Source organism: Brachypodium distachyon, chromosome 1, assembly GCF_000005505.3.
Source record: "Brachypodium distachyon strain Bd21 chromosome 1, Brachypodium_distachyon_v3.0, whole genome shotgun sequence".
Lineage (NCBI taxonomy): Eukaryota > Viridiplantae > Streptophyta > Magnoliopsida > Poales > Poaceae > Brachypodium > Brachypodium distachyon.
The window spans coordinates 73,191,595-73,218,906 of record NC_016131.3 but is presented as its reverse complement, the minus strand read 5'-3'; the positions used below and the strand labels follow the sequence as shown (position 1 = coordinate 73,218,906).

The window sequence follows — 27,312 nt, the reverse complement described above, 5'->3', positions numbered from 1 at the left end:
GCCATGTATGCATTCTGCCTCAGCTGTGGTGGGCCAAGCAGCATGATAATGGAATTCAGAGTTTGGTTGGTAATAATACTATTTCCTCTGATCGGTATTACTTGTCTCAAATTTGTCCAAATACGGATGTATTTATGTGTAAAAAACGTCTAGATACATGTAATATTTCGACAAGTAATTTCAATCGGGGGAAGAAGCATTGTTTTTGTTTTGTGTTCATCAAAATCTGCAATAACTTGGGAAGGGCATTCAGTCCTCCAGGGGACACTTTTCCTTGACCTGGCCCAGCAGAGTACACCACATTTGACCTCAGTCCAGAAACTGTATATATGGATATGGCTCACCAAGGGAAGAACATGATAGCAGAGAGGCATGCAGATAAATAAATAAAAATGGCACCGACAGATTCTTCTTTCTGTTTTTCTTTCCAACGTCAATAATTAGTACTACTACTGCCAGGGTTAATGAACCCATGCCCATATTGTCATATCTTAATTTTCCTTTGGATGCATAAAACTAGATTATAATTGTTTCCATTGTGCCTAGAGTTTGTCCTAGCTGAGCACAAAGGAGTTGTGCCCAAGGCCAACTCTTGTTGCACTGCATATGCCACCCCCATCAGGATTCAGGGTGCTTAATTGGAACAAGCAATTTTGTCTTCCTTGAAGAATACACAACATGTGTCACTACTCACTATGTATGTCTCAACCCTGACCAGTATGTTAGAAGCTTCCAACAAGGATAAACAAATATACAAATGAACTAGTCCTATATTACTTGTTTTCAGGCCATCTTCTTTTAACCAGCTGAGCCCCTTACTCTTCCTCCCTTGTAATTCTCACCATCTACCATCCCCATTTTCAGAGAGCATAAGAACTTCCAATCTGACACTACAAGGTTACAATCAAATTTTGGCATGCACCCAGTGAGAAAATGAGAGTCTTTGACCATGCATGCATCAGCATCTTTCCATGATTACTAGTGTTAGTACTGAATAGCAACAAGGAACTGTTCCTGCATCCAGTGTACCTTGTGCAAATTTTACTCCACACCACTATGCATACATAGATAGGGCAGGCAGGCAAGAGCAAGGGTGGCATGGCATGCATGCATGTTCGCCTGAATCAATACAATGCATCTGCAAGAAAATTCAGCATGACTCCCTGTCGACCAGTGTCGTTGTACTGCAATCTTCATTTAATCAGAGCAAGCTAGCAAGGCCAGATTTACACTGCACTGTGCGTATAGCAGTGCAGTATAGGAACAAGAACACAACATACATTGATAAGCCCTTAGATTTTAGTTGTTCATTGTTTGAACCATGATGATCTGTTCCACTCCCTCCTTCCAACTATTTAAGACCAACATGGAATTTTATGCCATCCTTTGATCAAGGATTAGACTAGTAGTATGAGGCTATTGTGCCGCGAAAGTGATAACATTAGATTCTTTATTGAAAACTATTTCTAATTGTATAACTTTTATACATATATGTCACATGGAGTATATTATTTGTCTAACTGTTGTCAAAGTTCGGTATATGATTCCATATTGGCCTTATATATTTGGACAGAGGGAGTATGTTCGATAGGGATAGAAATTCCAACAATGGTGGGAAATCGAGAGGTGAAAACCTACCCCTTCATTTCAACGCATATTAATTAATTTACATACACGTATATATAACAATCAAAACATGCATCGCACAATGTAGATGCACAATTGCACTAGGTCAACCAATTATTACACGCTAAATATAATATTTTGACTGCAGGAATTGAAAGGTCAAACTTATAATTACGCGATTTTGGTGCCAAAAAGATGGAAAACGCGTGAATGAACCGACAATTATACGTGGGCCCATCTCAAGCTGAATTTCTCATTTCTCACGAATGGCATTTAGGGTTAACGGTAGGGTTTACCTCCATCACTAAATAAGAGCGCCAACGTCAATGACCCTCAGATGTAAATTGAAGAGAAAGATTCAAGTCTAGCTCAGTGAAGTTTTCCTCCAGCTCTATGACTCAACTGGCTGCGCGTCAGTTCTCTCAATTGATCTGCAATTAGGCTCCGGTTCTAATCTTCCTCATCTTCAAAGTGCATCTCATTTTTCCTGTCCCCAATTTGTGCAGATTTTCGAGAGCATTGTTTCTCTCTTTATTGGTTCACAATATAATTTTGTTTGCCGAAAACAAGAAAACACACACATGGCAAAGCAAAGCAAAAGCACCCACCACCACCACCTCAGCACACCCATCGGAAGCGAGGAAGGGGTAGTACTACGATTGCGGCTCATCAGATCCAATCTGCTGCCAGTACGCTAGGCTCCTCTGTTTATCAGTACCAGTGCGCTAGGCGCAAAGCACTGCAATCAAAGCAGCACAGTCCACGCCAAGAAAACTGCACTCACTCCCACACTCTTCTCCTCAGCTCGCGGGAAAAGCCAAATCCAAGAAACGTCATCTCCCTCGTTCCGGACCGGAGGAGGGGGTGAGCTAGTGAACAAAGCCGAGCGAGAGTAAGACGAGACTGACGGGCAGCTTCCAAATCCAGCTTGCAGAAACTGACCCGGACCAAGCGCCAGAGAGAAGAAGAAATCATGGCGGCATCGCCCTTCCGGGTACCGCAACTGCCTTCCCGAATCGCTTCGTGTCCGCTGACGACGACATGGGGGCCGCGGAGCTGTGCGGGGTCTCTGTTGTCCTTCTCCCCTTGATGCCGGCGATAATTTCTTGCCAAATCCCCCGGCGTGTTGCCTCCTAACCCCGCAATTTCCCTTTCCTGCGGCTGATCAATCTGGACTGGAGTTCCTCTCGGGGGACCCATGCGGCGTTCCTTGCCCGGTTTGGTCGAGCATTAATAGCCTCTCTTCTCTTCCTGGCCTGGGGTGGGTGATCCCTCTCGCCCCCTCTTCTTGTTCTCGCGCCGCGCCGCAACACTTGTTGTTAACCTGGGAAGCGTTTCCTAGTCACGGGGTTTGGGGCGGCGGCGGCGGCGGCGGCGCTGGGATGGGTTGCTTCGCGTGCTTTGCGCCGGCGGTGCGCGCAGGGATGAGCGGCGACCCGAAGCCTCCAAAGCTCGGCCACCACTGCCCAGAAGACTCTTCAGGTTCTTGATTTCCACCCGTGTCCCGCAAATGTTCCTTCTTTCGTTCTTATCTTATCCCTGGACAGGCGCCGACGCGCGGAGGAAGGTGGCGCCGGATGTGGGGAACGGCTGCGCGCACAGCTTCACCTTCAAGGATCTGCTAGTGGCCACCAGCTACTTCAACGAGGCCAACTTCATCGGCGAAGGCGGCTTCGGCAAGGTGTACAAGGGCAAGATCTCCAAGGCCAACGCTCAGGCGAGTTCATCCACACACTCCTTCTGAGAGTCTCTGTCTTGGTGTTAAGATTGGGTGATTTTGATTGAGATTTTCCGTCTGCAGGGCGTTGTTGGCGATGCGCGGATGGTGGCGGTGAAGCAGCTCGCCCGGGAGAGCGTGCAGGGGAGCCACGAGTTCTTGGTGGAGGTGCTGATGCTGACGGTGCTGAGCCACCCGAACCTCGTCAGCTTGTTCGGGTTCTGCGCGCAGGGGGACGAGAGGCTGCTGGTGTACGAGTACATGCCCTTCGGCAGCCTGGAGAGCCATCTCTTTGGTGAGTTCTTCTCTCAACTCCGGCTTGCCTGTTTGGTCCAGTTCGTTAACTAATTTTGTGCATTCTAGTTATCAAGCTTGTATGTTCAGGAGGGATTTGTCTCTCCTCTAGCAGGTTAAAGTTCATGTCTTGTGGTAATTCTCTGCTGGGGATAAACCTTCACCAGCAGCAATTTGCGTTCTGAAAGCTTAAAAGAGCTAATTTCTATGATATTTTTCTCTCCCTTTCTTTCAGTAAGTAGTTGTGAATATGTGTTTATGAAATGAAAGGAGAAAAGAAATGGAAGGTTGGTGTAACTAATTATGAAATTTCATAAAATGGACAACAAAATCAGCATCAGAACAATGAATAGCCGAAAGAACTGTCTTCTCATTCCGCGCTTCAAGAATTCACTGTTTTGTTTTTTGTTTACTTCCTGAATTTTTCTTGAGATGATAGTTTAGCTTTCTGCCTGTTTGAGGTCTCAATAGAATATTACTTCATGCTGTAATAGCTTTTGATATAAATGATGCAACAATAAGGCTAGTTATTGTTACCAATTTTTTGAAAAGGAGGCGGCACGACCGGCCTCTGCGCTGGCATTTCAAAACAAAATAGAAGGTCATACTTCAACCTGGCTAGTACAGCCCTATGAAAAATTATTGTGATTTTCAGCATCATGGTGATTGATTCCTATCATTATGAAGCAGATTGTGTTTTGATCGGGATTTCTCAGTCGATAAGAAAAATGATTATTGAGTTTTGTATCAAAATAATGTGCAGTATGATGAACACCGCATCAAAAACATCTGAGTACAAAAGGTTGAACCCTTTTTTTTTTGCGGGGCTCAAAAGTTGAACCTTTAAATATTGAAATTCTTGCTAAGCGGTGTATTCAGGTTGTTCCTGTGGGTCCTAGTAAAAATTCACCTCCGTTTTTTCTGTTGCTTTTGTCGTCCACTTTACCAGAATTCAGGATACTATCTTTGCTTTCTATATGTTGAAGTATTAATTTCTACAAAAATCCTGAAGGATATGGCAGCTATTTTTCTGTATTTATTGTTGGTGCATCCACCAACCTTATACCTTCAGCTCCTTTGTACATGAAGTACGATTGGGATTCTGAGTTTATTAGTACTACTTGGATTGCAGTTTTTTTTTTAATGTATTTATGGAAGTCAAAGTTCTGACAAAGATAAGATAAACAAGGTCAGATGAAGATTAGTAAATCTGCCGTATGTTTTCGAGAATGACCAGGGTGAGAACTTCCCCACGGATTAAAATATACTGTGTATCCCCCCTATGTCCTTTGCCATTATCTTACTGATTCCTTTTCTTGTAAGGATCAGACATGTCCTAAGCTGTCTGAACCTATGAGGACGCTCACTCCTCTTTTGAGGGAAGAAACTCAGAGGACAATGTAGCTTGGTGTGGTCATTGATGATCATTACCAGCACTCTATTAAGTGAAGTACTAGTACAATTAGTAAGTTCAGAAGTATTATTGTATTAACTTACTTAGTTCAGGTAGCACGAACCATCGATTTTGTGCCTGCTGCAAAACTGCTATTTGCTAAATAACTTGGTTCCAGCTTGAAATCAGCACAAAAGCTTCGTAGTACTCACTTAATTGAGTTACCTGTGAAACCACCTTGTGCTAATTGACCATTTTCCTACCTGACAAAATTGTTCAGCACATAATGCCTAAAGCTAGCCAAAACCGTCCCCACTGAGAATTATTGAAGTTCTCATGTCCTCGTGCTTTGTCTCATGCCTGAACATCACATGCTCTCCTGTATGATAGCTGTGTTCAGTGATGGGCATGATGTGAACCATCTGAACTTTTCTGCAAAGTTCTTTTATTTTCCCAAACCCATAATTTGTTTAGGTTGTGTGCCATGAGCTTATTACTAAGGTTAGGCCAATAGTTCCAGTATTCCAGAAAAGGGATATTGTAAATCGATTTAATTTCTTCATGTTGCGGGGAAATATTGGAGCTGTGCTTTCATACGTTGCTGGTGTGTTTAATACTATTATCAATTTCGTTATTTGTATACCGAACGAAACTTTGTCACCTGCCATCATTCAACTGATAATTTTTTCCGTTTGAATAGATGTGCCTCTTTGCAAGCAACCACTCGACTGGAATACACGTGTGAAGATAGCTGTTGGAGTTGCAGAAGGGCTTTCATATCTGCACAATGTGGCTGATCCGCCTATCATTTACCGTGATATGAAAGCTGCCAACATTCTGTTGGATAAGGACTTCAGTCCAAAGCTCTCTGATTTTGGACTCGCAAAAGTTGGACCTGTCGGTGACAGAACTCATGTCTCTACCAGGGTTATGGGTACCTATGGATACTGTGCCCCTGACTACGTGCTGAGTGGTAAGCTTACCATGAAATCGGACATATACAGTTTTGGTGTTCTTCTGTTGGAATTGATCACTGGGAGAAGGATTTATGATGCTTCAAGGCCTAAGCCAGAGCAGAGTTTACTATCATGGGTAAGCAGTTCTAGCTTGTTACAGTTTATGCTTCCGATGTTCCATGTCCTCTTCTGCATCACCTCAAATTTCTGTGAACAGAAGAGCTGTCTTTTTCTGACAGCCAAGTATTTTTATTGACATGGTTCCCATTTTCCTTATATTCTACAGATAAATGTTAACAAAATGTTCCTATTGCCAATGAACATGTTATAGTCCATTTTATCCGCCTGTGATAGTTAAACTTTAATAACATCAAATTTGGCTCTGTAGAGTTCTGGGTTCGCAGTTCCATCTTTTTCTTCTTATTTTTCTGGGGATGGATTTTGCAGGCAAGACCATTTATGCATGACAAGAGGAAATTCCACAGGCTCGTTGATCCAGCTCTTCAAGGCGGCTATCCACCATCGGCGCTCAATCAGCTGGTTGTCATCAGCATCATGTGCCTCCAGGACCAGTCCCATGTCCGCCCGATCATCGCCGATGTTGTAATAGGCCTGAAGCATATCGCGAACCAGCCTTATGCCCCAGAACGCCTCCTGGAGTCTCTGTGTTCCCCATCAAAGTGCGGCTCGCCACAATATGTCCACACGCCATCCAGAAGGCGCGGCGGAAGACGGGTTGCGCAGTATTCGTAGCCTAGATCAGATCGGTAGGTCGTTCAATTTGAAACTGTCAAATGTTATAGGGTCAAAAGGCTTCGTTGTTCAAGACCTGGTCTTGAGTGACCTCTTGCTTTGCTTGACAGGGAGAGAGCTGTATGAGTGGTAGTCGGAGCTGACAATTGGCTGTTGTTTATTTATTTTTCATGTTCTTCATTGGTTGTACTAGTTCATAAATCCGGTGGCCAGTGTACATATGATCTGTGGTGCCCTGCGAGCATCAATCCTGGCAAGAAAGATGAACCAAAATGTACCTCTTTGGGATGTTGGCCAAGTTATTATGATTCATGTACAAAGATCCCATGGCTTGGTGCATGTTGAGATGTATGCAATGAATTTCAGTAGTATTGCTTAGTCAAAAGGTTACATAAATTTAGCACTCTTTGGGTTCTAAAACATTAGGCGGTTCTAAAAATACGAGGGCTGTAACCTTTTTTTCACCGTCAAACTTTAAAGAGTTCTGTCAAACTTATTTGATATAGAGATATGCCATTGCAATTTTCATTTTTTGAAGAATGCCACCGTAATTCTACAATTTTCAATACTCCTCTGATGTATCTGTCTCAAATTTGCCTAAATATGAATGTATCTAAAGGAAGCGTCTAGATACATGTAATCATAGTTAGACGAGTAATTTGTAACTCAGAAACTCTGTCAATGGAAGTTGTAGCCGTTCATGCAAAATAAGCAGCCACCTCTTCTTCCCTGCGACCGGCTCGCGCACAACCGGCTTCTTCCCTCTTCCCGCCGACCAGCTCGCGCGCCACGGAACCCGACCTCGCACGCCGCCGTCCCTGTCTCTCTCAGGTCAGGCTCGCCTTCTTCCTTCTCCTCCTCCTCTGTTCCGTTGAAAGAGAGAGAGGCCGCCGTCGTTGCGGATCCGGCCACCGTCGCTGCAGATCCGGCCCATCCCAAGCCGCTGTCTAGCCAGCTTCTACGGGCCGCCACCGCGTGAGGCCCTCGTTGCTGCTCGCTGGATCGGCGCCGCCGCCGGATCCAGTACCGCCAGCCCCTAGCTCGTGTTCCTCCCCGTCCCGCTCCCGAGCGCCCCAGCCCCTAGCTCGTCTTCCTCCTCGCGCGAGCGCCTCCACCGCAGGTTGATCTCCCCTTCGATTCTCTCTCTCTCCCGACCGTTTCTCCTCCCATCACCCCACGAACGGATTCCGCCCTTTAGCTCCCCGTTTCATCTTCCCCAATTCATAACTGAGGCAAAAATCAAGGTGGGGCGGCCGCCCTACCTTGCCCTACTGGGTCCTCCGCCCGTGCTACCATGGTTAATTACCCGACGTCCTGGACCTCCTGGCATGGAACCGCCATGGGGTGGAGCATTCAACCGTTGATCCTCCTCGTGTGCTGGGATTGGAATGCTGTGGCAACAATGAGTGGCGCACCGTCTTCACTAGTCAGAAGAATTATCTGAAGGCTCTGACAGGTTGAAGCGAAGCCCCTACAGTTTCTCAAATTGACATTTCAACTTTTCGTCCACAGGAGAAGGGATAGGGGAGGATGATATTGCTCCAGTCGCCGTCCAGGTTCTTGCTTCAGATCCTAAAAGAACGTGTCCTAAGGTATGTCTCAGAACGACCGATCTTCCCTTGTTGACCTAAAGGATGTCACTGTAGTTCATGCATATGCTTGTGTTGCAGTGGCGACAAGGGCGTGGACATCGATTGCCAGACAGTGGAATTCGATGATGTGCGGTATCATATCCAGGTTAATACTTAGTATCCTCCAGCGCGAATATCTTTAGATTTAATCTTGAATTCAGTGTTTGCTTCAGTCCAATAAATTGAGTTCTGTGATAGCGCGAATTTGGCTATCCATTTTGGTGTGTTGTCTTTAGATTCAATCTTGAATTCAGTGTTTGCTTCAGTCCAATAAATTGTGTTCTGTGATGTTAAATCTTGCATAGTACAGCTTCACTTATTTTGTATGTAGGGGGGCAAGTATACTAGGAACATATCTGAACTAATAAGAGGTGGTATTCTGACCTTCCTTTCTTTAAGTTACCAAAGCATTCCAGGATATTCATGTTGCTAATACTGATATGTTTTTGTGCCAGTGAGAATTTCTTTGCTATCTAATTTCTTATTATATAAATCCTGATTCGCTCAATTTTGAGCTGAAAGTGAAGTTAAATTTGCTCAACATTCGAGTGCTTCCATTGCTACTGTTTGCAGCCAATCATTTGTTTTATTTAAGAACTTTGCGTCATATTCATGTTTATTTCAGTTACGTGCATAAAAGGTTATGGTTATGCTTTATATACTGATGGACAGTAGTCTTCTGTTGCAGTTCTCTATGAGAAATCCAAAGGCAATGGTGCTATCAGTGGCACTGCCCCTCGCACCTCCTGAAGCTATTCTGTACGACGGGCTTCCACTTGGTGCTATTGATGCTATTAAGGCGGCTTATGGGCCAGTGGTTCAAATTCTTGATCCTCCAAAGGATGGCTTTGATCTCACAATGAAGATAAATTTAACAAAGCTTCCGCCAGATGAAGGTTCTAGAGTTCCCTTTCCAAGGTTATCATTGTCTTGTTGTGCTACATGATAAAATTAGCTGGTGGTTCTATGTATCTTGGATGTTATCCATTGGCAAAATTATGCTATTGGTGCAAGTTGATGTTCAAACCAGCTTCATCTGTGTACATTTAGATGCTTTAGAGATACAATACAGTTAGTCACCCAGGACTTTGTCTAACACAGATATAGTTTGTCTAATTCATGAAGACATTTTATTTTTGTAAATGAAACTAAAATCAAACCCACCTTAGTTAAAATGGTCCCTTATCTTTCCTGTGCTCTTTTTTGTAGGAGGTCAGTATGACGTTCTAAATATCTACTATCATTCCAACAAAGTCAATTCATTTGCATCTTCGATTTTTTGGTTTTATTTTGTTATTATAATGATTCCAATTCTCTTTAGTCATTCATTATTCTTGATATATGCAGTGCAGTTGGATTAGTAAACTCAGATACTTTTTTGTGCTTCTTGGGGCGATGATGCACTGTTGATTGCATGCTTATTTTTCTGAACTAGGGACGTTGTGGAAGTACTATGTGCTGTATTGGTTTTGCTCAAACCTGTTTGAGTCATAGCATTCTACTGAGAAGTGATTTTGTCCAATTAAGTCATGCTCGCTTTTGAAATTTTCTTCTAACAACGTACATTTCTTATGTTCCAGAACAGCGGAATGCTCTCTTGACACAGATTGCATCTGTGAGAGAGGTTGTGCTGGGTGCACCGCTGAAGCTTCTGCTGAAGCATCTAGCTACAAAGACAGTGGCTCCTAACGTGGACAAGCTGGTTGCCCTTGTTCACCGTCCTAATGAATCATTCTTCCTTGCTCTCCAGGTATTATTTTGAGGATAGACATCCCAAATGTAGGTATATTACTCTGAAACATCATTTGTTTGTATGGTAAGTAACAACTAGGTGCTTTTTTGGGTATATCAATTTATCTGAATCAATTGGTACACATACTTTCAGTATGTCAGACCACTCGTGTTTTTTATGTTTAGTATTGGTTCTGATCGATATCTGTTGCAAATGCACTCGATGAAATTAATTCCTTTTTTTCAGCCAGATAAAGTTACTGTTGTGTACCCAATGAGGTTCCAGGATTCCATTGATATTGTCTTAGCAACTTCTTTCCTGCAGGTATTCAGGACAGTTCCTTTTATATCTTTCAGCTTCAATTTAGTCTTGTTTATGAACCTTTCTGTTCATCTATAGTAGACTTACAATTAGGCTTATTCTGTGTATTAAATTGATTTGTATGAAGCTCAAGTGAAATTCACATATTTGTCCACATAACTATCTTGCTGGAAGTTGTTTGATAAGCCACATTCTGCTGCATGTTTAAAATTTTGGATGGTTCTATAGGAGTTTGTGGAAGCAAGGCGGACTGCTGCTCTTAGTAACGCTCCTTCCTGTATGTGGTCTCCAGTTCCTCCTCTTGAGTTAAAAGGCATGGATGCGGATGCACTAAATGCAAATGCCGGTTTTGTTACTTTTGGTAATGTGTATTTACTACCATTTGTTTTCCGTGTTCTTCCAAGATATCTATTTGTCTCATGGACTTTCTTTATGCAGTCGTTTCCCCTAGGCATGTTGAAGGTAGAAAGCTAGACAAAACAGTTTGGAGTTTGTTAACATTTCATGCTTACGTAAGCTACCATGTTAAGGTAAGATCCTTGATTTATGGGCTGCTTTCATATTTATCACGATAGTGGATCCCTGAAATAGCTGTGAATCAGTCAGCATTAGCCAATTTGCAGATTTTCCCTCAATGGGCGGATTTTGCTGCAGAAGTTTAAGATTCGTTGATTCACACTGAATTTCGTTGTTGGTTAGCAAAAGAACACTGAAATTATCATTGTTGTATCAGCAACACAGACGATTTCATTGTTGATTCACACTGGATTTTTCTTGTATGAAATGGGTGTAGAAAAACACAGAACTGCTTCTTTTTTTACTTTTTCTTCACCAAGATCCGCCATGTTTTGTGATTTAAGTCTAAGTCTAGTTTTGATTAGCCAGCTGAAATTACTGATCCAACAGGCTAGCCTTAGAACCAACTGGGGTTCCTTTGTGAAGCTTTTCTTCTGCTTAACATATACATGACTTTGTCTTATATTCTTCTGCTTAACATATCCATGACTTGCAATATTTGGATACAACATAAGTGGTATCCTACAGTGACTGTGCAAGCACTTGATGCTGTTTTGCGTATTGCAGTGTTCCGAAGGATTCATGCACACAAGAATGAGGCGTAGAGTTGAGACTCTGATCCAGGTAGATATAAAAATCTTTGTACTGAATTCAGGCATTGCATACACCTTGCTGAGGTAATTCATCACTTTGGCTTACTCAGCACCGTTCAGCCTGAGTAGTTATAGTACTCCCTCCGATCCATATTAATATGTATCAAGACGCTTTTTAGCCATGGATACATCCATATTTGGGCAAATTTGAGACAATTAATATGGATCGGAGGGAGTAGCAGATATCAGTTTAGTATCATCAAACAGAACAAACTGTGATCATGATGTTGGCATGTTGTTATTTATGTTCTTTAAGGCAACTGTTAATTGCTGATAGCTGGTTGCTGGTCATCTTGCTTGTGCTAAAAACAGGTGACGCATCAAATAAACCCACCTGAACTGAACAGATTACCATCTGATCTCATGCTTAACCTATTAAGGGAGTTGGTTCTCAAAATATTTCTAATGACATGCTCCTTAAGAGACTGAATTATTTGAAGTTTTCCCATCTAAAGGACTCAAAATGATGGGGAAAGCTCCTTGAGATTACGTGTAACCAACATGGAATGCCCTGTGATAAAAGAGTACAATGTCTTGCTGACGTGATAAGTGCTGCAGGCTTTGGACCGTGCAAAATCTGACGCTGAGAAGCTAAAGAAGTTGGTGCATGGCGCGTCTTTTAGAAGAATGGTTTGTGCAGATACTTAACTTTTTTCGAAAAAGAAAAGTAAAATACCTGACATCCGTGCATCCTGCTTTCACTGATTCCAATTTTCCTCCCGGCAGAGCTTGAACGAAGGCAACTAGCATCTCTCAAGGGGTCAATCCAAACAAGCATATCATTTCAAGGTTGCTCGACTTCCAATCATGGGTGCAGGGTGGTGAGGGTGCTACTGGTAGACAACTTTTTTTTCATTCCCAGCAAGATTAGGCGCAACCGTTGAAACACAGACAGCACCTGTGCGCAAAAAAAAAAAAAAGAGTCAGCACCATGATACTGTTCATCATTGCTTGTTTGTATCTGTGGTGGAAATTTGACTTGAGGAATAGGTGGAAATTGAACTGATCCATATGACCTGACGCTATTTATTTTCTTGTGTGAAGTAGTTCCATAAGATAACGGAACATTTACGTGAAGTTGTTGGAGGGTAGTAGACGAGAGCGTGACCTTGTTGCGCAGACCCAAAAGTAGCTAGGATCTCATTGTTGCTAACTCATATAGAAACGCTGCGTATCGCCGTTCCTTCCATCAGCCGGTACTAGACGTGACCTGTTGCCTTAAAATCAAACTGCAGGCAGAAGTCCCTCTCAGTTCCAACATGAGTTGGAAACGAAGGCAAATTCTGATTGGCATTTTTCACGTGCAGATCGATCGACGGCAGCTATAGCTAGTAACGCTAGTAACGTACACTTGGACTCTTGGAGAGCACGCACGTTGAAAAAACAGGCAGGAACGTACAGTACGTACGTGCACCTCCCCACGCGCTGGCACGGACCCAGTCCACGGACCAACTTTGTCAACCGTACGTCAAGTGCGCCAGTTGCTCACTGCTGCATCGGCGTTGACAACTTCAGGTTTGACCGTTCCGATCCGTCTGTAGCTCGCCTCTAGTTTTTCCTACACTACCTTCATTCCTATATAAGATGGTCTAGCATTACTGCATTGCCCTAAAATTCAGAATTTTTAAAGTTTGATAAAATTAGGAAAAGTTCAGCTAAATTTGGCGTCGGTTCCCCAAACTGATTCGACGTGTGAGTTCGGTGCACAAATTGACTGACGTCGAGGTCGGGCCATCAGGAATGGCGCTTCACCGGCTCCTTTGGCACCGACCCTTTAATGTTCGATTCTTCCGCAAATCCGCCAATGTCTACATACGTTCGGCGCTAACCTCAGTGCCCAACTGGTCTGTGCTGAGCAAAAAGGTCAAATTTGGTTAATGTTTGTAAGGTATGATCAATTTTGGTTAAAGTTTTCAAAAGGAAAAACGGGGTATTACAGCACTGGACAGTGGACTGGGTCCATGAACCATGGTTGATCCCCTGCAGCCTACAAGAGGCACGACGACGACCGGTTCCTCGGGGCCATCTCGTTCTCACGCTGTCCACATCCCAGCATGTCATCTCGTTTCATTTCCAGCACAACAGTAGCACTGCTTCACATACACCTACCACCACAAGAAGGAGCTGCCTACACGTACGCGCACGCAACGAGAATTTCACAAGCAAATCGAATCGATCGATCAAACCCCGGCGGCCCAATAACATGGGGAACTGCTTCGGATCATGCCCCGAGGAGAAGGAGAAACAACCACAATCTCCGGCCCCCAAACCAGCAGGTACGCACGTTACTTACGCGCCATGGCCAATTGCTCTGCTCCCTCTGCTTCAATCGATCTTCTTTTCCGGCTCCAAATTACCGAGAGAAAGCAGCAATTAAGCTTGATGGATCCATTGGCTTATTATCTGCAGGGAAGGAGCTGTCGTGGCCCAAGGAGAACGGCGGCGGCGTGGAGCAAGAGCAGTACCCGCGGTGGCCGAGCGTTAATGGCGGCGGCGGAGGAGGAGTGGTTCTTGAGGCAGCGAGGCTGCGGGTGTTCACGCTGGCGGAGCTCCGGGCGGTGACAAGAGGGTTCAAGCCGGAGATGGTGCTCGGGGAAGGCGGGTTCGGGCGGGTGTACAAGGGTTGGGCGGACGAGCGCACGCTGAACCCGGCCAAGAGCGGCGCCGGGGTCGTCGTCGCCGTCAAGAAGCTCAACCCGGAGAGCGTGCAGGGCCTCCAGGAATGGCAGGTGAGAGTTCATTCAGTCTGCCTGCTTCATTACTTGCTCCCCGGATTCACTTGCTCGCTCCATCGCATGCATGCTTGCTTTGCTTGAGTTGATTCAGTCGTAATAACGTAACGTGACAGAGGGTACCACTCGATACATCTCCGTTGATTTTTTTTCCGTTGGTCAACTCGCATTTGATTGATTTCGATCGACCCAGTCGTAGTACGGTAGTACACATCTGTTAATTGGGTATGTTTGTTTATAAATTGATTGAAGCTCGTCATAAAATTACTCCATTTCCGGTTCAATCTTAGCTAGCCAGTCGTTTTCTTGGCGTACGTACTAGTCAAACCTTGGCGCAATCTCTTTTTTTTCGGGATAAGGCAGGAGCACTGCCGTTGCATTAAGAAGAGGAAATAACAAGTAAACTTGCACTAAAACAACGACAAGTATTTAGAAACAAAAGGAATACGAGAAATAAACAAACAGTTTCAGAAAAACAAAATAAACTCAGAGCTACGACACACGTAGTCTGACTATACAGGACCAAGGCTATCTCGACCAAGGCTATCTCCTTATAGCAATGTCATCTCCTGAATCTATCTCTAATCAGCCCAACCACCGCGGGGAAGAAATAGCACCTTCAAAAATTCTCCGATCTGGTGTAATCTTAATAGTAACATGTAAATTTCTTGTTTGTGTTTGTTGCATTGCGATCAAGTGCAGTCGGAGGTGGACTTCCTGGGCAGGCTGTCGCACCCGAACCTGGTGAAGCTGCTGGGCTACTGCGGCGAGGACCGGGAGCTGCTCCTCGTCTACGAGTTCATGCCCAAAGGCAGCCTCGAGAACCACCTCTTCAGGAGTAATCACATAAAGCCCCGACTTCTTCCACATTTGATCTCCAACACCGCAACTGCATTGCAATTGTCTGATCCTCACGTTGATCTCGCGCGCAGGAGGCGCAGCGTTCGAGCCGCTGTCGTGGGACACGAGGCTGAAGATCGCCGTGGGCGCCGCCCGTGGCCTCGCCTTCCTCCACTCACCCGACGCCCAGATCATCTACCGCGACTTCAAGGCCTCCAACATCCTTCTCGACTCCGTAATAAGCATCCGCATTCTCCGAGCTCAGAACAGAGTTTCAGTAGAGATTTTCAGGTCCCAAAGTCTGACCCCTGTCTCTGTCTGAACTGAACCGAACTGAACCACACGCAGGACTTCAGCCCGAAGCTGTCGGACTTCGGGCTGGCGAAGCACGGGCCGGCGGCGGGGAAGTCGCACGTGACGACGCGTATCATCGGGACCTACGGCTACGCGGCGCCGGAGTACGTGGCCACGGGCCACCTGTACGTCAAGAGCGACGTCTACGGCTTCGGCGTCGTGCTGCTGGAGCTGCTTACTGGGCTGCGAGCCCACGACCTCAACCGGCCCAGCCACCAGCAGAGCCTCGTCGACTGGGCCCGGCCCTACATCGCCGGGGCCGGCGCAGGCTCAGGCTCCGGCAGCAGCGGCCGGAAGCTCGCGGGCCTCATGGATGCCCGGCTCGCGGGCCAGTACCCGCCCAAGGCCGCGCTCCGGGCCGCCAGGCTGGCCCACCGGTGCCTCTGCGGGGATCCCAAGACCCGGCCCTCCATGGATGACGTCGTCGCTAAGCTTGAGGAGATCGAGTCCATGGCCGCAGCGAAGACGTCCAGAGGGACCCGGGACTCGCTGCCGCCGCCGCGCCGGTCGCCGTACCGGAGCTCCGGCGGCAAGCCGTGACGACGTTTACTGATGGATTCCATCTGTTATTTCTGTGTGACAGTAGGCCATAAGACCTGTTCGATTGGTGTTACTTACTCATGATTGATTGCAACATAGGAACATCAGAGACTGATACATGCAGATTTTGGGCGATCTCTGAAGCAAAATGTACAGCTGTAAACTCGAGGGCAATTAATACAGAAGATTATTTCTCAACCAAAAAAATGTTTTAACATTCCATTGTTCTCCAAGAAAGAGGAAAAGAAAACATCTCACGCGTGCCAGCTAGAAGTTGTCTAGGAGTCTAGACAGCCCCTGCATGCCTGTCATGCATGAGAAACACTCGGATATATCCAGGCCCGGCATATACACAGGATTGGATGCTGCTAATGCTGATCTAGTATCTCAGCAGAAATGCAAATTTACACTCTGGAGATGATGAGCTTGATGCTATTCTTGCCTTTGGCAAACAATGCAGGTGCTCTGCTCATCTGTGTGCTATTCTGTAATATGAGGATGTAAGTAAGGTCAGTTAAACATGCCACTGGGTTTTACTAACGGAATGGTTTGTATTTTTCAAAATAGAAAAGATAAGTAGTTCCGGTGATACTTACCCAGGCCAGAAGACAATTTGGGATTGCACGAGTGCATCTTCGCCGTGCTCAAACTAACAAGTGATGGTACAAGGCATCATTCTCTCGATTTAGCAGCCCATGCCTTCAAGCAAGCTTTTGAATGTTGAAACCTTCAAGATAATGCTTCAGAGTTCTAAACCTTCAAGCAAAAACTTACATTTGCCATGTAACTTGACCATGAGTCTAAACCTAACGCAAAGCTTCATTTCGACAGATTCCTATTCATTCCTATTCTGTACACTAGTTTGGTAACTGAAATAAACTATTTTTCCTATGGCTGAACATGAACTAGTCTAGAAGTACAAAGTGCCATCTTCAGTTGTCACATGCACAGACAAGGCTGATGATAATTCACCGATCACCTGATCACTACTGTCTGGATAACAACTCCAAATATTGTGACCTGTGCCTATCATCATGACCAAAAACTGAGGGCAACATAGACACACTTTCTACTTGGGAGATTGGATGCTTGTTTTGAGTTCTTGAAAAGCACTCTCATGATAAAGCAGTATGACCAAAGGAACCATCAAGAACCGGTTGACCTGTGGGATTCACCGAGATCCTAACTGTTTTAGCACTTGCTGACTTGTATACATCAACACACTCTAGTAGGTCTGCATCACATGTTAGAAGAACCCACTCCGATTCATCATCCAAGTACTTGAGGTCACAAGTTTCCTGAGAAATGCCGAACCGCTTCGTGATTTCTTCTCTTAGCTTTTCAAAACCCCAACTTGGCTGAAGTCGGAATATGCATCTTTCCTCGCCGTACATGGCTTTTATCTTGAGAGGATCAGGCTTATGTTCTTGCATGGTTGACATGTTCTCCACTGGTTTGTGTTCACTGAAGAACATGTGACTCTGAGACCTGCAAAGGGTGACGGGTCTTTCTTCAGTAAATATCTGCAGTTCGGCATGGCTCGCAGCTTTCATCAGTATGGAACTCTGATTCTCCTCCATAGAAACTTCTTGCTTAATTGCAGGTTGAGGAGCACTACCATGCTGTTGTTGAGGCTTCGGATCACTGGAACAACCTAGGCTAGAATTTGAGCTCTGGCTGTAGGTGGGGGAGAGGGAATTAGAGCCAGAGGTATGAGAACTGAATCTGCCCTCACACAGTCGATCAGGAACTGAAGGCTCCAGGTGAACCTTTTGCTCTGATGCTGGACAACTGAGGTCTCCCTGTAACTCTCTTTCTGACCATGTGGTCTTGGTGAAATTTTCATAGAGTGAACTCAGCCGGACGGTTCCTTCAGCTCCATGTACCGAATCAATTACCATTTGCAATTTCTTTAGGGAATGCCCAACTTTCTTGATCTTTCTTGATGGCCAACGATTAATTCCATGCTGCCTGCATATTCTCTTCAATGTAGTAGGGCACACTGGAAAGAATGGTGGAAAGACAATAGCTATAGTCAATCATAGAAATTGCAGTTTATACGCAAGCAAATAGTCAATGAAGAATCAAGATCAGTATGCCTTTCAGTTGCAAACTGCAAACTGTTGTAAGAGCAACATAAGCTGAATTAATAAGAACTAATTTATTCGAGTAAGTACGGTCACAAGTATCCCTGGCTGATTTTAAACTTCAAGTTTATGTTATATGCTAACACATAGTTAACAGGATTGCATGAATGAACTATTAGAGAGACAAGTAAAGATACGTGTGTAAAGGGAGATACAGTGATAACATGTTTCTAGAAAGTTGTATAAACTCTCCTAAAAAGAGCAAGTTGTATAAAGTCTCCTGACTACTCATCCAAACAGAGAAGTTGCAAGTCAAAGTAACCCAAAGAAAGGTTAAGACAGTAGAGATGCTTTGAGATCTTGAGTCATAAGTTACCTCCTAAATTCTTTGCAGCTTCTTTTAAGCTACCAGCAAAATGCTTCCGAAGTTCTTGCAGGCTGACAGTTTTCTCCATCTTAGTTCGCCGCTTCTCTACTGCTTTGTCTGAGTTGGAAAGGCTTGGATCACTGGAACAAATTACTTCCTTGGCCTCGTATTCTTCGTGCTGCTTAAATTCTGAAAGGAAGCCATCCTCAGGTACTAGTACCGGTGAAGTTCGCCAGCCAGCTGTAACACTAAACCCTTCATCCTCTTGTTTGCTGAATCCAAATGGTAGGTCGCAATCTATTTCTTCCTTTGCCCCCTTGTTCTGAACATCCACAAGGCTTGCAATCCATGAGGATACCTCCTCGGAAGCTTCCAGTGATGTTGTCCTTGCAGGAACGTTAATGCCACTACAAATCTCATCGAATTTTTCAGTAGCCCTGGCATAAAATTCTGGTGGGGTTGGTAAGTTAGTTTCAGGTGATTCATCATCCACAAGTTCTTTCACACTGACAACTCGTAATGTACAGCAGACTTGTTGTATGGTATTGGACAAAGAACTAAGCATGAGCCCTTGATCTTCACTCTTTATGCAGTTCCTTGGCAAGAAAAATTCCAAGACAAAGTCCAGACTTCCAGTCCGGACACTTCGCAGTCGAATAGCGACTGCGGCCCGCAAACTGAAAAGTTTTGCGTAATGTGAGAGAGGGTACTGGACCTTGCTGTAGGTGGTAATATCTGGGGAAAAACATGGCTCATTCGTCCTGAGTGCTGTGCCGACCACACCCTCACCTCTGAACAGATGATGCTCAGAGCAAGCCTGGTGAAAGCCGATCACATCGGTATCGCGGACATAACAAGCCTCGTCCACGGTAGAGACGCAGTACTTGTATTTTTCATCAGAGTGGCGGCTCGCCCTTTTGGCCTGGCAGACACATGGTATCCATGTTTGTGCCAGTGGCAACTTATGGGTGTCACAAACAGCTCTGAGAACATGCAAGATCTCTGGTACAACTGCTCGGTAAGAAGATTCAAACACCTGACAACAAGGAAACAGCATCTCTCAGTAATAACAACATTTTGTCATCACCGCATAACACCGTTATCTTGGTGTCTTTCAGCTCACCTGTGCTCGGGGATCACTTGAAACATCAGAGCTCCTGAGATCAACCTCCTGCAAATTCCCACAAACGTAGTTTTACTAAGACAAGAATATCATCAAAGAAAGAGAGGTGGAAAGGCTGATTACTTCGGGGATTGGCGTGCCCGGTAGTTATCACATCTTTCCCTATGGCCATTTCATCGAATAGGTTAAGAGCATGACAACATACACACGGCACGAGGGAATTCTGGAGAAAATCAAAAGGGAACAAGAAGAAGAACAGCAGTGCGGTATCAGCTATACCCCGAGAGCGTTGCAGATGTTCTCAATCTCGGCATTGTAGTTGATCTTCTGCGTGGTCATGACGAGCTCGACGACGCCGAGGCACCCCCGGCTGCTGCTGCTGCTGCGGCGGCGGTCGAACACGGGCATGGCGACGCTGCCGCGGATGTCGAAGTGCTGCGCGTGGCGGACGCGCGGGTACTCCTGGTCGGTGAAGTAGCGGACGTCGGGCGTCCACTCGGGCACGCGGCCGACGAAGACGCGGCCGGGGAGCCCCAGCTCGGCGCACGCGCTCTCGTCGGCGGAGAACTGGTACTTCACAGACACCGTCCGGTAGCTCTCGAGCCGGTCGCTGCGGCTGTCGAACCAGAAGGGCTGCCCGCACGTGGTGAGCACCTGCCGGTCGCCGATGCGGGTCGGCACCCACACCTGCACCAGCAGCTCGCCCGCCGCCGACTGCGACCGCGACGCGATGCCCTGCAGCGCGCGCCGGAGCCGCTCTTTCACCGTGTCAGCCTCAGCCTGGAGCAGCCACGCGCGGCCGGGCCTCTCCGCGTCCGCCTCGTCGTCGTCGTCATCGCCGGCCAGCGCGGGGGGAGGAGGAGGAGGAGGAGTGGCGGCGGTGGTGATGCTGCTGCCGATGTCGAACTCGCCGTCGCCGGGGTGGAGGAACTCGGAGAAATCGAGCCCGGGGGAAGCCAGCAGGAACTCCTCCATGAGATCCAGCTCCTCCCGGCCGGCCACATCGCTCCGCATGCCCATCATCATGCCGCAGCCCCGCAAGCCGTCCTCATGGCTCTGCGGCTGCTGCTGCTGCTGCTCCATGACCAGACTAAGCAAGCACACCCAATACTACTCAAATTCTCCGCATACCAAGCAACCCGGCCGGAGAACCGCAGCCAGCCGCCCGGCAGCCGAGAAACACCAGCCACGAACCCTGGATTGGCTAGCTAGCTAGCTGCGCACAACAGGAAGAAAAAAAAGTGTGTGAGAGGGAGAAAAATCGGTGACACGGCAAAATCCAAGGAATCGAGCAGTGAGCAGGCAACACGATACGATACGAATGATGAATGCGATGTGATCTTTTGGGGCCGGCGCATGGCTGCCGCAACAGAAGCCACTAGCTAATAAGCCTTGGTCGTCGTCGTCTCCATCCCCACCCACCACAGCAGCACGCAATAGGAAGGGGAAGCGAACGAGACATCCACATCCCCATCATGGAAAAAGCAAAGACACATCGCCGTCACGCTCACGCCCCTCCCCGCGTCCCCCCGCCCGCCCGCCCCGGGAAGAGTGGAGGAATACAAGACGATACACGCCCAATCGTGCGTGTGCGTGCACCTCCAATTCCCAAGCTAGCCGCCGACTAGCGCTCCTAGCTATAGCCGCCTCCTTCAATTCCCACACAGCCCACAGGAGAATACAAACAAAGGTTTCAAAGAGGAAGAAGATGGCGAAAACGACCAGAAGTTAAAATTAAAGAAAAAACGTACGGCGGAGCAGGCTGCGTCAGATCAGATCGGAACGCCGAGAACCAGCGAACCCACCGTATAAGCTAGCCCGGAATCACGGCCAGCGCACGAGGAGCGGGTCGATCTCTCTCTCCCATCCCATGGCGTGGCGGCCGCCGATCGATAGAATAACACGACAAGTTCAGTCCGGCGAGCTGAGCCAGCCAATTATCCGGCCGGGCACAGCACGTACGCGCGCGCCCCCAGTACGCCTCTCTCCCTGTCTCTTGCTCTCAGAATCGCGGGAACTGCCGTATTCGAGACGGGGAGGGGAGGGAAGATTCCGCCCAAGAATAAAGACCCCCGGGCTAGTGGTAATACGTACTACGGGCGAAGGAGGAGGAGCCGAGGAGGGAGGGCGACGCGGTTGGTGGTGGATGGACTTGTACTTGCGCACGGCAGCATACAAGTACTAGTGCTAGCAGCTGCTCTGCTCCTCGGAGTGCGGCGCGCTCTCCTTTTTTTCCCCCTCCTCCACGATGACGATGACGACGACGACGGAATCTCTCCTCTCCTTGTCCCCCGCGGGGCCCATTTGTAAATGGAGTCGTCGTATTCCCTGCCGTACTGCAACCCTGACGCGTGGGTCCCATCGATTGCAGACCCACACGTCAGTGGCACCGAGGGCCCTTATGTAAGACGAAATGACGGGCCTGGCCCTGGGTTTAGGGGCGAGAAGTCAACTGGCTTTGGTGTGGCAGGGGCGGAACGGGGAATTCGTGATTGAGGGAGGGTGACGTGGCCCGGATGCGACGTGGCCCCACTGGGCAGGCAGTGTGTGGGCTTCAGAGCGGACGGCGGCGGTGTCCCGCCCGTGAGCGTGCGGATCGCACCTTTGGCTCTTCTCTTCTTCATTCTTCTTCTGCGAAAAAAAGGTGTTCTTTTTTCTTTTTCGGTGAAGAAAGAAAAGAGGCGGGTGAATTGTTGCTCGTTTGAAAAGGATACTAGTTGTTGTTGTTTTGTTGAACTTCTGGATCAATGTTCAGCCTTCCTAATCTTTCAGGAGGTCCAAGTCGATGCAAATTTTCCTACGAGGACTATATGGACCATAGGAGAAATAATTACAGCCGTACGAATCATACGAGAAATTAGAATCCATATGCATGAGAAAAATCCAACGGATTGGAATCATCTGAATTTTCTGGGATCTATATATGGATCGATGAAAGAGACCCCAACTATGTAAGTAACTATTGAACGTATATTTGGTGGGCGCCAGTGTGACGAAAGGAACGCGGCTCGTGCACTTGTGTAACTGGACGGCCACTTCTTTTGTGCCTTTAATTCCACGCCGTACGTACGTGAGAATGAGATAGACGTATAGTCTTTGCCCAGTTAGTGGAGAACAGAGAAGAAAAAAATAAACGCTAGTTCACGAGTGCAAGGCGCTGGCATCGTCTAATTGGTACGGCACGTGTAAATATCTTCCTTCGCTCCATGATTGTAGGAGACGGACAAAAACCACCCACTCTACTAAATATAGAAACCATATACCAGTAGCGTAGTACAGTCCTGTAGATACCTTCCTGTCATCTAGCTTATAGTGAGCAAAGCCCCGATCGAGACGGTAGCAATAACAACCGTTCTTCTTGCTCTGACTATTGCACACTGCTGGATCAGCTAGCTTAATTAGCAACTGCCTATATATGGAGATAGATGATCCAGCTGATGTACGCTGAAACGTCGGTACTGTCACGTCAAACAGTCATCGATCGATCGGGCTAGCAGTATTCACTATAAAATTCCGGCATGGCGATGCACGCGTACGTACGTGTGTCCGTCTAATTCTTACTAGCTAGCAGCTGTCGTGAATCTCGAGACATTTATGTGTGTGTTTGTTTTCAACTCTCGCCAGCTTTGGTATATCCACCATATAATACGAGAATTCCATCGTGACTTGCTGCTATAGCACGGATGTTTAATCGCAGCAAGTTAAGCAAGCTGGCCCGTTGAACTGGTTGAGACAGCGACATGAATTCTTCTTTCTTGACAAGAGAGATTCAGATAGCAGCTAGCACTACTATTGCTCAATTTGGACTTTCACGTACCGGAAAATATCTTGTGAACGCCGATCGAACTCTCAAGAACCTGAGTGCAATATATATGTCTCTCGATACACAGGACAATTAAGAGCTAGCGTGTACGTGTTCCGATCTTTCGCTATCTAAGAAGGAAGATTACTTGCCATCAGAATGACCTTCTAGCTAATTACTGAAACACAAAGACAACACTACTTGTTTTGTGCGAGTTTAATGGAGGAATTAAAGCAGCTGTGTGATGTGCAGCTCCTAATTTCAACATTTGAGAGCCATTTTGGTAGACTGAAGTAGAACTTGTTTGCACATGTTAGGGGCTGAATGCAAAGCTTTTTTTATGGGGCTCTCCCCTTACTCGAAAATAAACGGTGAGTTGCTGTTCTTCTTGGTTTTTGACAGCTCTAGGGTTAGCGTGAGAGGAGAGACATTTGATATGCCAAATTACATCTAAATTCTTTGAGAGATTGTTGGGGATTTGAAGCGTCCCCATCCTTGTTGTCTTCCACCTTGTACTCTTCATCTCCATATTAAACGTCCGTGCTCGCCGCCGCTCGTGCTTTCCCACGCAAGGGGTTTTCACGTAACCCCTCGTGTCTACTCTTTATTTGGCGTTTCTCTTGCTATATACGTGGTTGGTCATCATCTCTACTTGCTATTGGCATATATTAGTCAAGTTTGGTGCTATTCGATTGAGTTAACACTTAAGGCAAGGCATACTTGTGTTATTTGATACAAGGTGATTCCCCGCACGTTGCCGCGAAAAATTCTGTTTGCATATTTGTAGAATTGATGTTGCATGATGTGCATATTTGTAGCCAAAATTGATGATGATAATAAAAATGAACAAATGCAAAAGAAATATGAATATTGTAAAACCATGTTACTTGTGAAATTCTTAGATGGAAAAATCTTAAGTGAAAAAAATTTGAATTGCATAAAGTGCCTCCAAAATGAATTGCTTGTCGGGTTGAATGATGTGGATGGTGATGTTGGTGAAAACTCTTAGTGATAAAAGTTGAATTGTATAAGGTGCCACCAAAATAAATTGCTTGTCAGGTTGCATGATGTGTATGATGTGGATGGTGATATGGACATCTTGCATGCGTAGTTTGCAAACACTAAATGAACCTTAGTGGGGATGTGAATGCATGGTGAGGTAGATGATGATGTGGACACCTTGCATGTTAAGTTTGCAAACATTTAATGAAGATAGTGAGAATCAACTTTATAAATTATATAGATATGCATGATTATATTAGGGTATTGATGTTCTAGTAAGTTATTTTTGCGGCTGTTAATCTTATGTGCGGGTTTGAGAACTCGGTTTTTGCAAATTTATTAGACGGTTTCAGATTTGTTTTATGCACACAAAACGTTTCTTAAAATGATTGTGAGAAGCAACTTGCTGTTTTGAAGTGTTCCGTTGCCCCTCGCTCACAAGCGGAGGGAAATTAAAAGGAGGGGATGCTTAGTGTCGCGGCTATGAGGTCATCAGGGCACGTCTCACACACACGGTGGTCCAAGATGCCAACGGGGCTAGACTAGCTAATTTGTTTACGGGGACTTGGAACCCATTATATGAGTATGTGTGTGTGTGCTGTGGGATCGATAGAGGCTTTAGCTGGACAGAGCTTACCTGATGGTCGATTAGTTAGTGGCTTATAGCTAGTACATATCGATCGATCGACTGGTAATGCGATAGGCAGGGCATACTTGTTTATTCAGTTCCTTTCAGGGTAAGTCATTATTGCTTTCCACTCGTGATGAGCTACCTTTGCATGTGAATCTTCGCTGATTGGGTAATATAGACAAATTAAACGAATAATTAGCTGCTTGCCTCCCAATGATATACACTGGACTGTCAGTTTGCTGCATCCCAACTGCATGTGGGTCTGATTGTTTGTGTTAATTCTGTCGAAGGTCCCGTCTCTAGCTAGCAAATTGAAAAGGATAACTTGCATTTCTCTAGCTAAAACATTATTCATTCAGGATTCTCACTATATATAAACAAGAAAAAGAGAGGAGCTGCTCGCGAAGTTGATGTGAACATCTCTAACTTTGAGCGCGCTTACCCGTGGGCAGCACGCAGCTTGCAAAGGCGAAAAGATTAGCTTAACTCCCGCCCCACATTTGCTTATTGACAAGTTGCTACACTTGTTGATTGACTCATTCAAAGCTCACAGAATCAGATCAAGATCGACGACATGTTCAGATACTCCAAGCTGCTGCTACATGATAATTAACCGTGGTCCAAAACAAGCAGCTTCAAACCGAAACTACATGGCTACTACTCCACGTTTGCTTTAATTGCACAAAATTGTACTCGTTCCGTTTCATAATTCTTGTCGAAATGTTACATGTATCTAGACGTTTTTCACGAACAGATACATCCATTTTTGGACAAATTTGAGACCAGAATTATGGAACGGAGGTAGTAATGCTTAATGGCATTTGCGCGTGGAAACAACACCTATCAACATCATTCGCACCAAGCCAATAGCTAATAAAACATCCAAATTTGGGGTATAGTATTAGGTTCCTTTTCTTGTCAACAAAAATAAAACTCGTTAATCTTCCAACTTGTGGATCTTGTTTCCTTTGAAAAGAACATCTTGTGGATCATGAACCACATTCTTGGCGCGCCAGTGGTCGAACTGGAACTAGGACCGCAGCTAGCACCACCGTGCGCACTAAGCACCATCGATCCCCACATAAACAAAAGAACAACCCAGCCATTAATCATAATCCAGAGTTCACACCCACACTAAACTAACCATATTATAACCGAATTAACGAAAGAGAGGGGAGAGAGAGAGAGAACGATGAACTGATTAATTAATTAATTAAGCTGAGCTAGTAAGAGATGGTGTGGAGATATTATCAGCTAGCTGGCTCTCTCTCTTTTTTCAGAGAAGGAATCATCAGCTGCTGCTTGACCCGACCGGAACAAGAGCACAACTACTCCTACTAACCGGCTTCGAGCATCCATCGCGTCAAGCATGGCCACACACAACGCAAAACTTGATTAATGTCGAGGATTATTGATGCCTACGTAATCAAACGCCATTGGTTCCAAGATTCCGTTGTTAGTTATATAGCGCCTGCCTGCCCTCCGGATTCTCCCCCTGGGCCCCGGCCGGAAGATCTGCAAGCCCGTCTGTGCCAAATCATCGAGATTCCTTTAGTTAATTGGCTCAAGCTCATCGCCGATTGCGACCGCAATTTAGATTAACTCGCCCGGGAGTGTGGCTGGGCGAGTGGGGTGTTTGTACGTGTATGGCATGGGGGCTGTTGTTATTGCGGGTAAGAGTAAATTAAGGTCTGATTCTGTATGCTGTGGGACTCGAAAGGTAGTGGAAAGGCGTGGCAGGGAAAGATTGTGCTGTGATTTTAGGATATGGGTTAATTTACGGGTGATGCGCTGTTAGTGAAGAGCAGAGCAACGAGTATTTTTAGTTGAGTCAGGGTAGGAGAGGAGAGCCTGTACGTGACGAGTGAACGTACTCCTGCTGCTGACACTTGTCGCTCGCAGATCGATCCTTTTCCTCTTCTTTCTCCGTCCGCATTGTTCCCCTAATATATACATGGGCCTTTGTTAGGCCAACGATGCAGCTAAGCTCGACTGCCTGGCAACCACGAGAAGGCACCAGCCCAGCTAGACCTCAATCGCCTGTTAATGAGCAACCGGCCCAGTAAAGAACGGCCCGTATTAACTGTCCGAGAGAATCCCCTCAAAAAAAAGAAACTGACCGAGAGAAGCCATAGCATGATTCTCAAAAATAGAAAAAGAAAAGAGAAATGGTAAACCCACAATTTCTATGGCGCAGGGGAAAAACAAAGTGTAGGTCACATATATACCCACTTCTGCAATT

General features: G+C 46.0%; 4 protein-coding genes and 1 long non-coding RNA gene across 8 annotated transcripts; 3 read left to right on the top strand and 2 right to left on the bottom strand.

Annotated features, from left to right (window-relative positions):
- Positions 1-700: 700 nt before the first annotated feature.
- LOC112270008 lies at positions 701-12,398 on the bottom strand. Its single transcript, XR_002962280.1, has 2 exons — positions 12,269-12,398; positions 701-1,138 (listed from the first exon to the last, which is right to left on the bottom strand). It is a non-coding gene; the product is annotated as an uncharacterized LOC112270008 (long non-coding RNA).
- LOC100827417 (probable serine/threonine-protein kinase PBL21) lies at positions 2,291-7,117 on the top strand. The gene is made up of 5 exons (XM_003558847.4): positions 2,291-3,108; positions 3,174-3,343; positions 3,428-3,638; positions 5,731-6,122; positions 6,434-7,117. Exons 1-5 carry the CDS (start codon positions 3,009-3,011, stop codon positions 6,737-6,739), a joined length of 1,179 nt encoding a protein of 392 aa, XP_003558895.1. The 5' UTR covers positions 2,291-3,008; the 3' UTR covers positions 6,740-7,117.
- LOC100827108 (actin-related protein 2/3 complex subunit 2A) lies at positions 7,413-12,635 on the top strand. The gene is made up of 11 exons (XM_010230948.3): positions 7,413-7,570; positions 8,252-8,331; positions 8,410-8,476; positions 9,059-9,266; positions 9,951-10,120; positions 10,349-10,426; positions 10,652-10,784; positions 10,862-10,953; positions 11,507-11,563; positions 12,151-12,222; positions 12,319-12,635. Exons 2-11 carry the CDS (start codon positions 8,270-8,272, stop codon positions 12,337-12,339), a joined length of 960 nt encoding a protein of 319 aa, XP_010229250.1. The 5' UTR covers positions 7,413-7,570; positions 8,252-8,269; the 3' UTR covers positions 12,340-12,635.
- An 803-nt stretch (positions 12,636-13,438) lies between these two features.
- LOC100830286 (receptor-like cytoplasmic kinase 176) lies at positions 13,439-16,256 on the top strand. Its single transcript, XM_010230944.3, has 5 exons — positions 13,439-13,868; positions 14,002-14,321; positions 15,027-15,162; positions 15,257-15,399; positions 15,513-16,256. The coding sequence occupies exons 1-5, from the start codon at positions 13,796-13,798 to the stop codon at positions 16,056-16,058; spliced, it is 1,218 nt and encodes a 405-aa protein (XP_010229246.1). The 5' UTR covers positions 13,439-13,795; the 3' UTR covers positions 16,059-16,256.
- LOC100826804 (protein NLP1) lies at positions 16,233-21,864 on the bottom strand. Of its 4 annotated transcripts, none has more exons than XM_014896688.2 (6): positions 21,730-21,864; positions 19,915-20,851; positions 19,636-19,683; positions 18,522-19,548; positions 16,655-18,060; positions 16,233-16,543 (listed from the first exon to the last, which is right to left on the bottom strand). In XM_014896688.2, exons 2-5 carry the CDS (start codon positions 20,716-20,718, stop codon positions 17,174-17,176), a joined length of 2,766 nt encoding a protein of 921 aa, XP_014752174.1. In that variant the 5' UTR covers positions 20,719-20,851; positions 21,730-21,864; the 3' UTR covers positions 16,233-16,543; positions 16,655-17,173. The 4 variants fall into 4 exon arrangements, with proteins under 4 accessions (XP_014752174.1, XP_010229248.1, XP_014752173.1 ...); XM_010230946.3 differs by lacking the exon at positions 21,730-21,864 and adding an exon at positions 21,387-21,700; XM_014896687.2 differs by lacking the exon at positions 21,730-21,864 and adding an exon at positions 21,441-21,700.
- Positions 21,865-27,312: the final 5,448 nt, after the last annotated feature.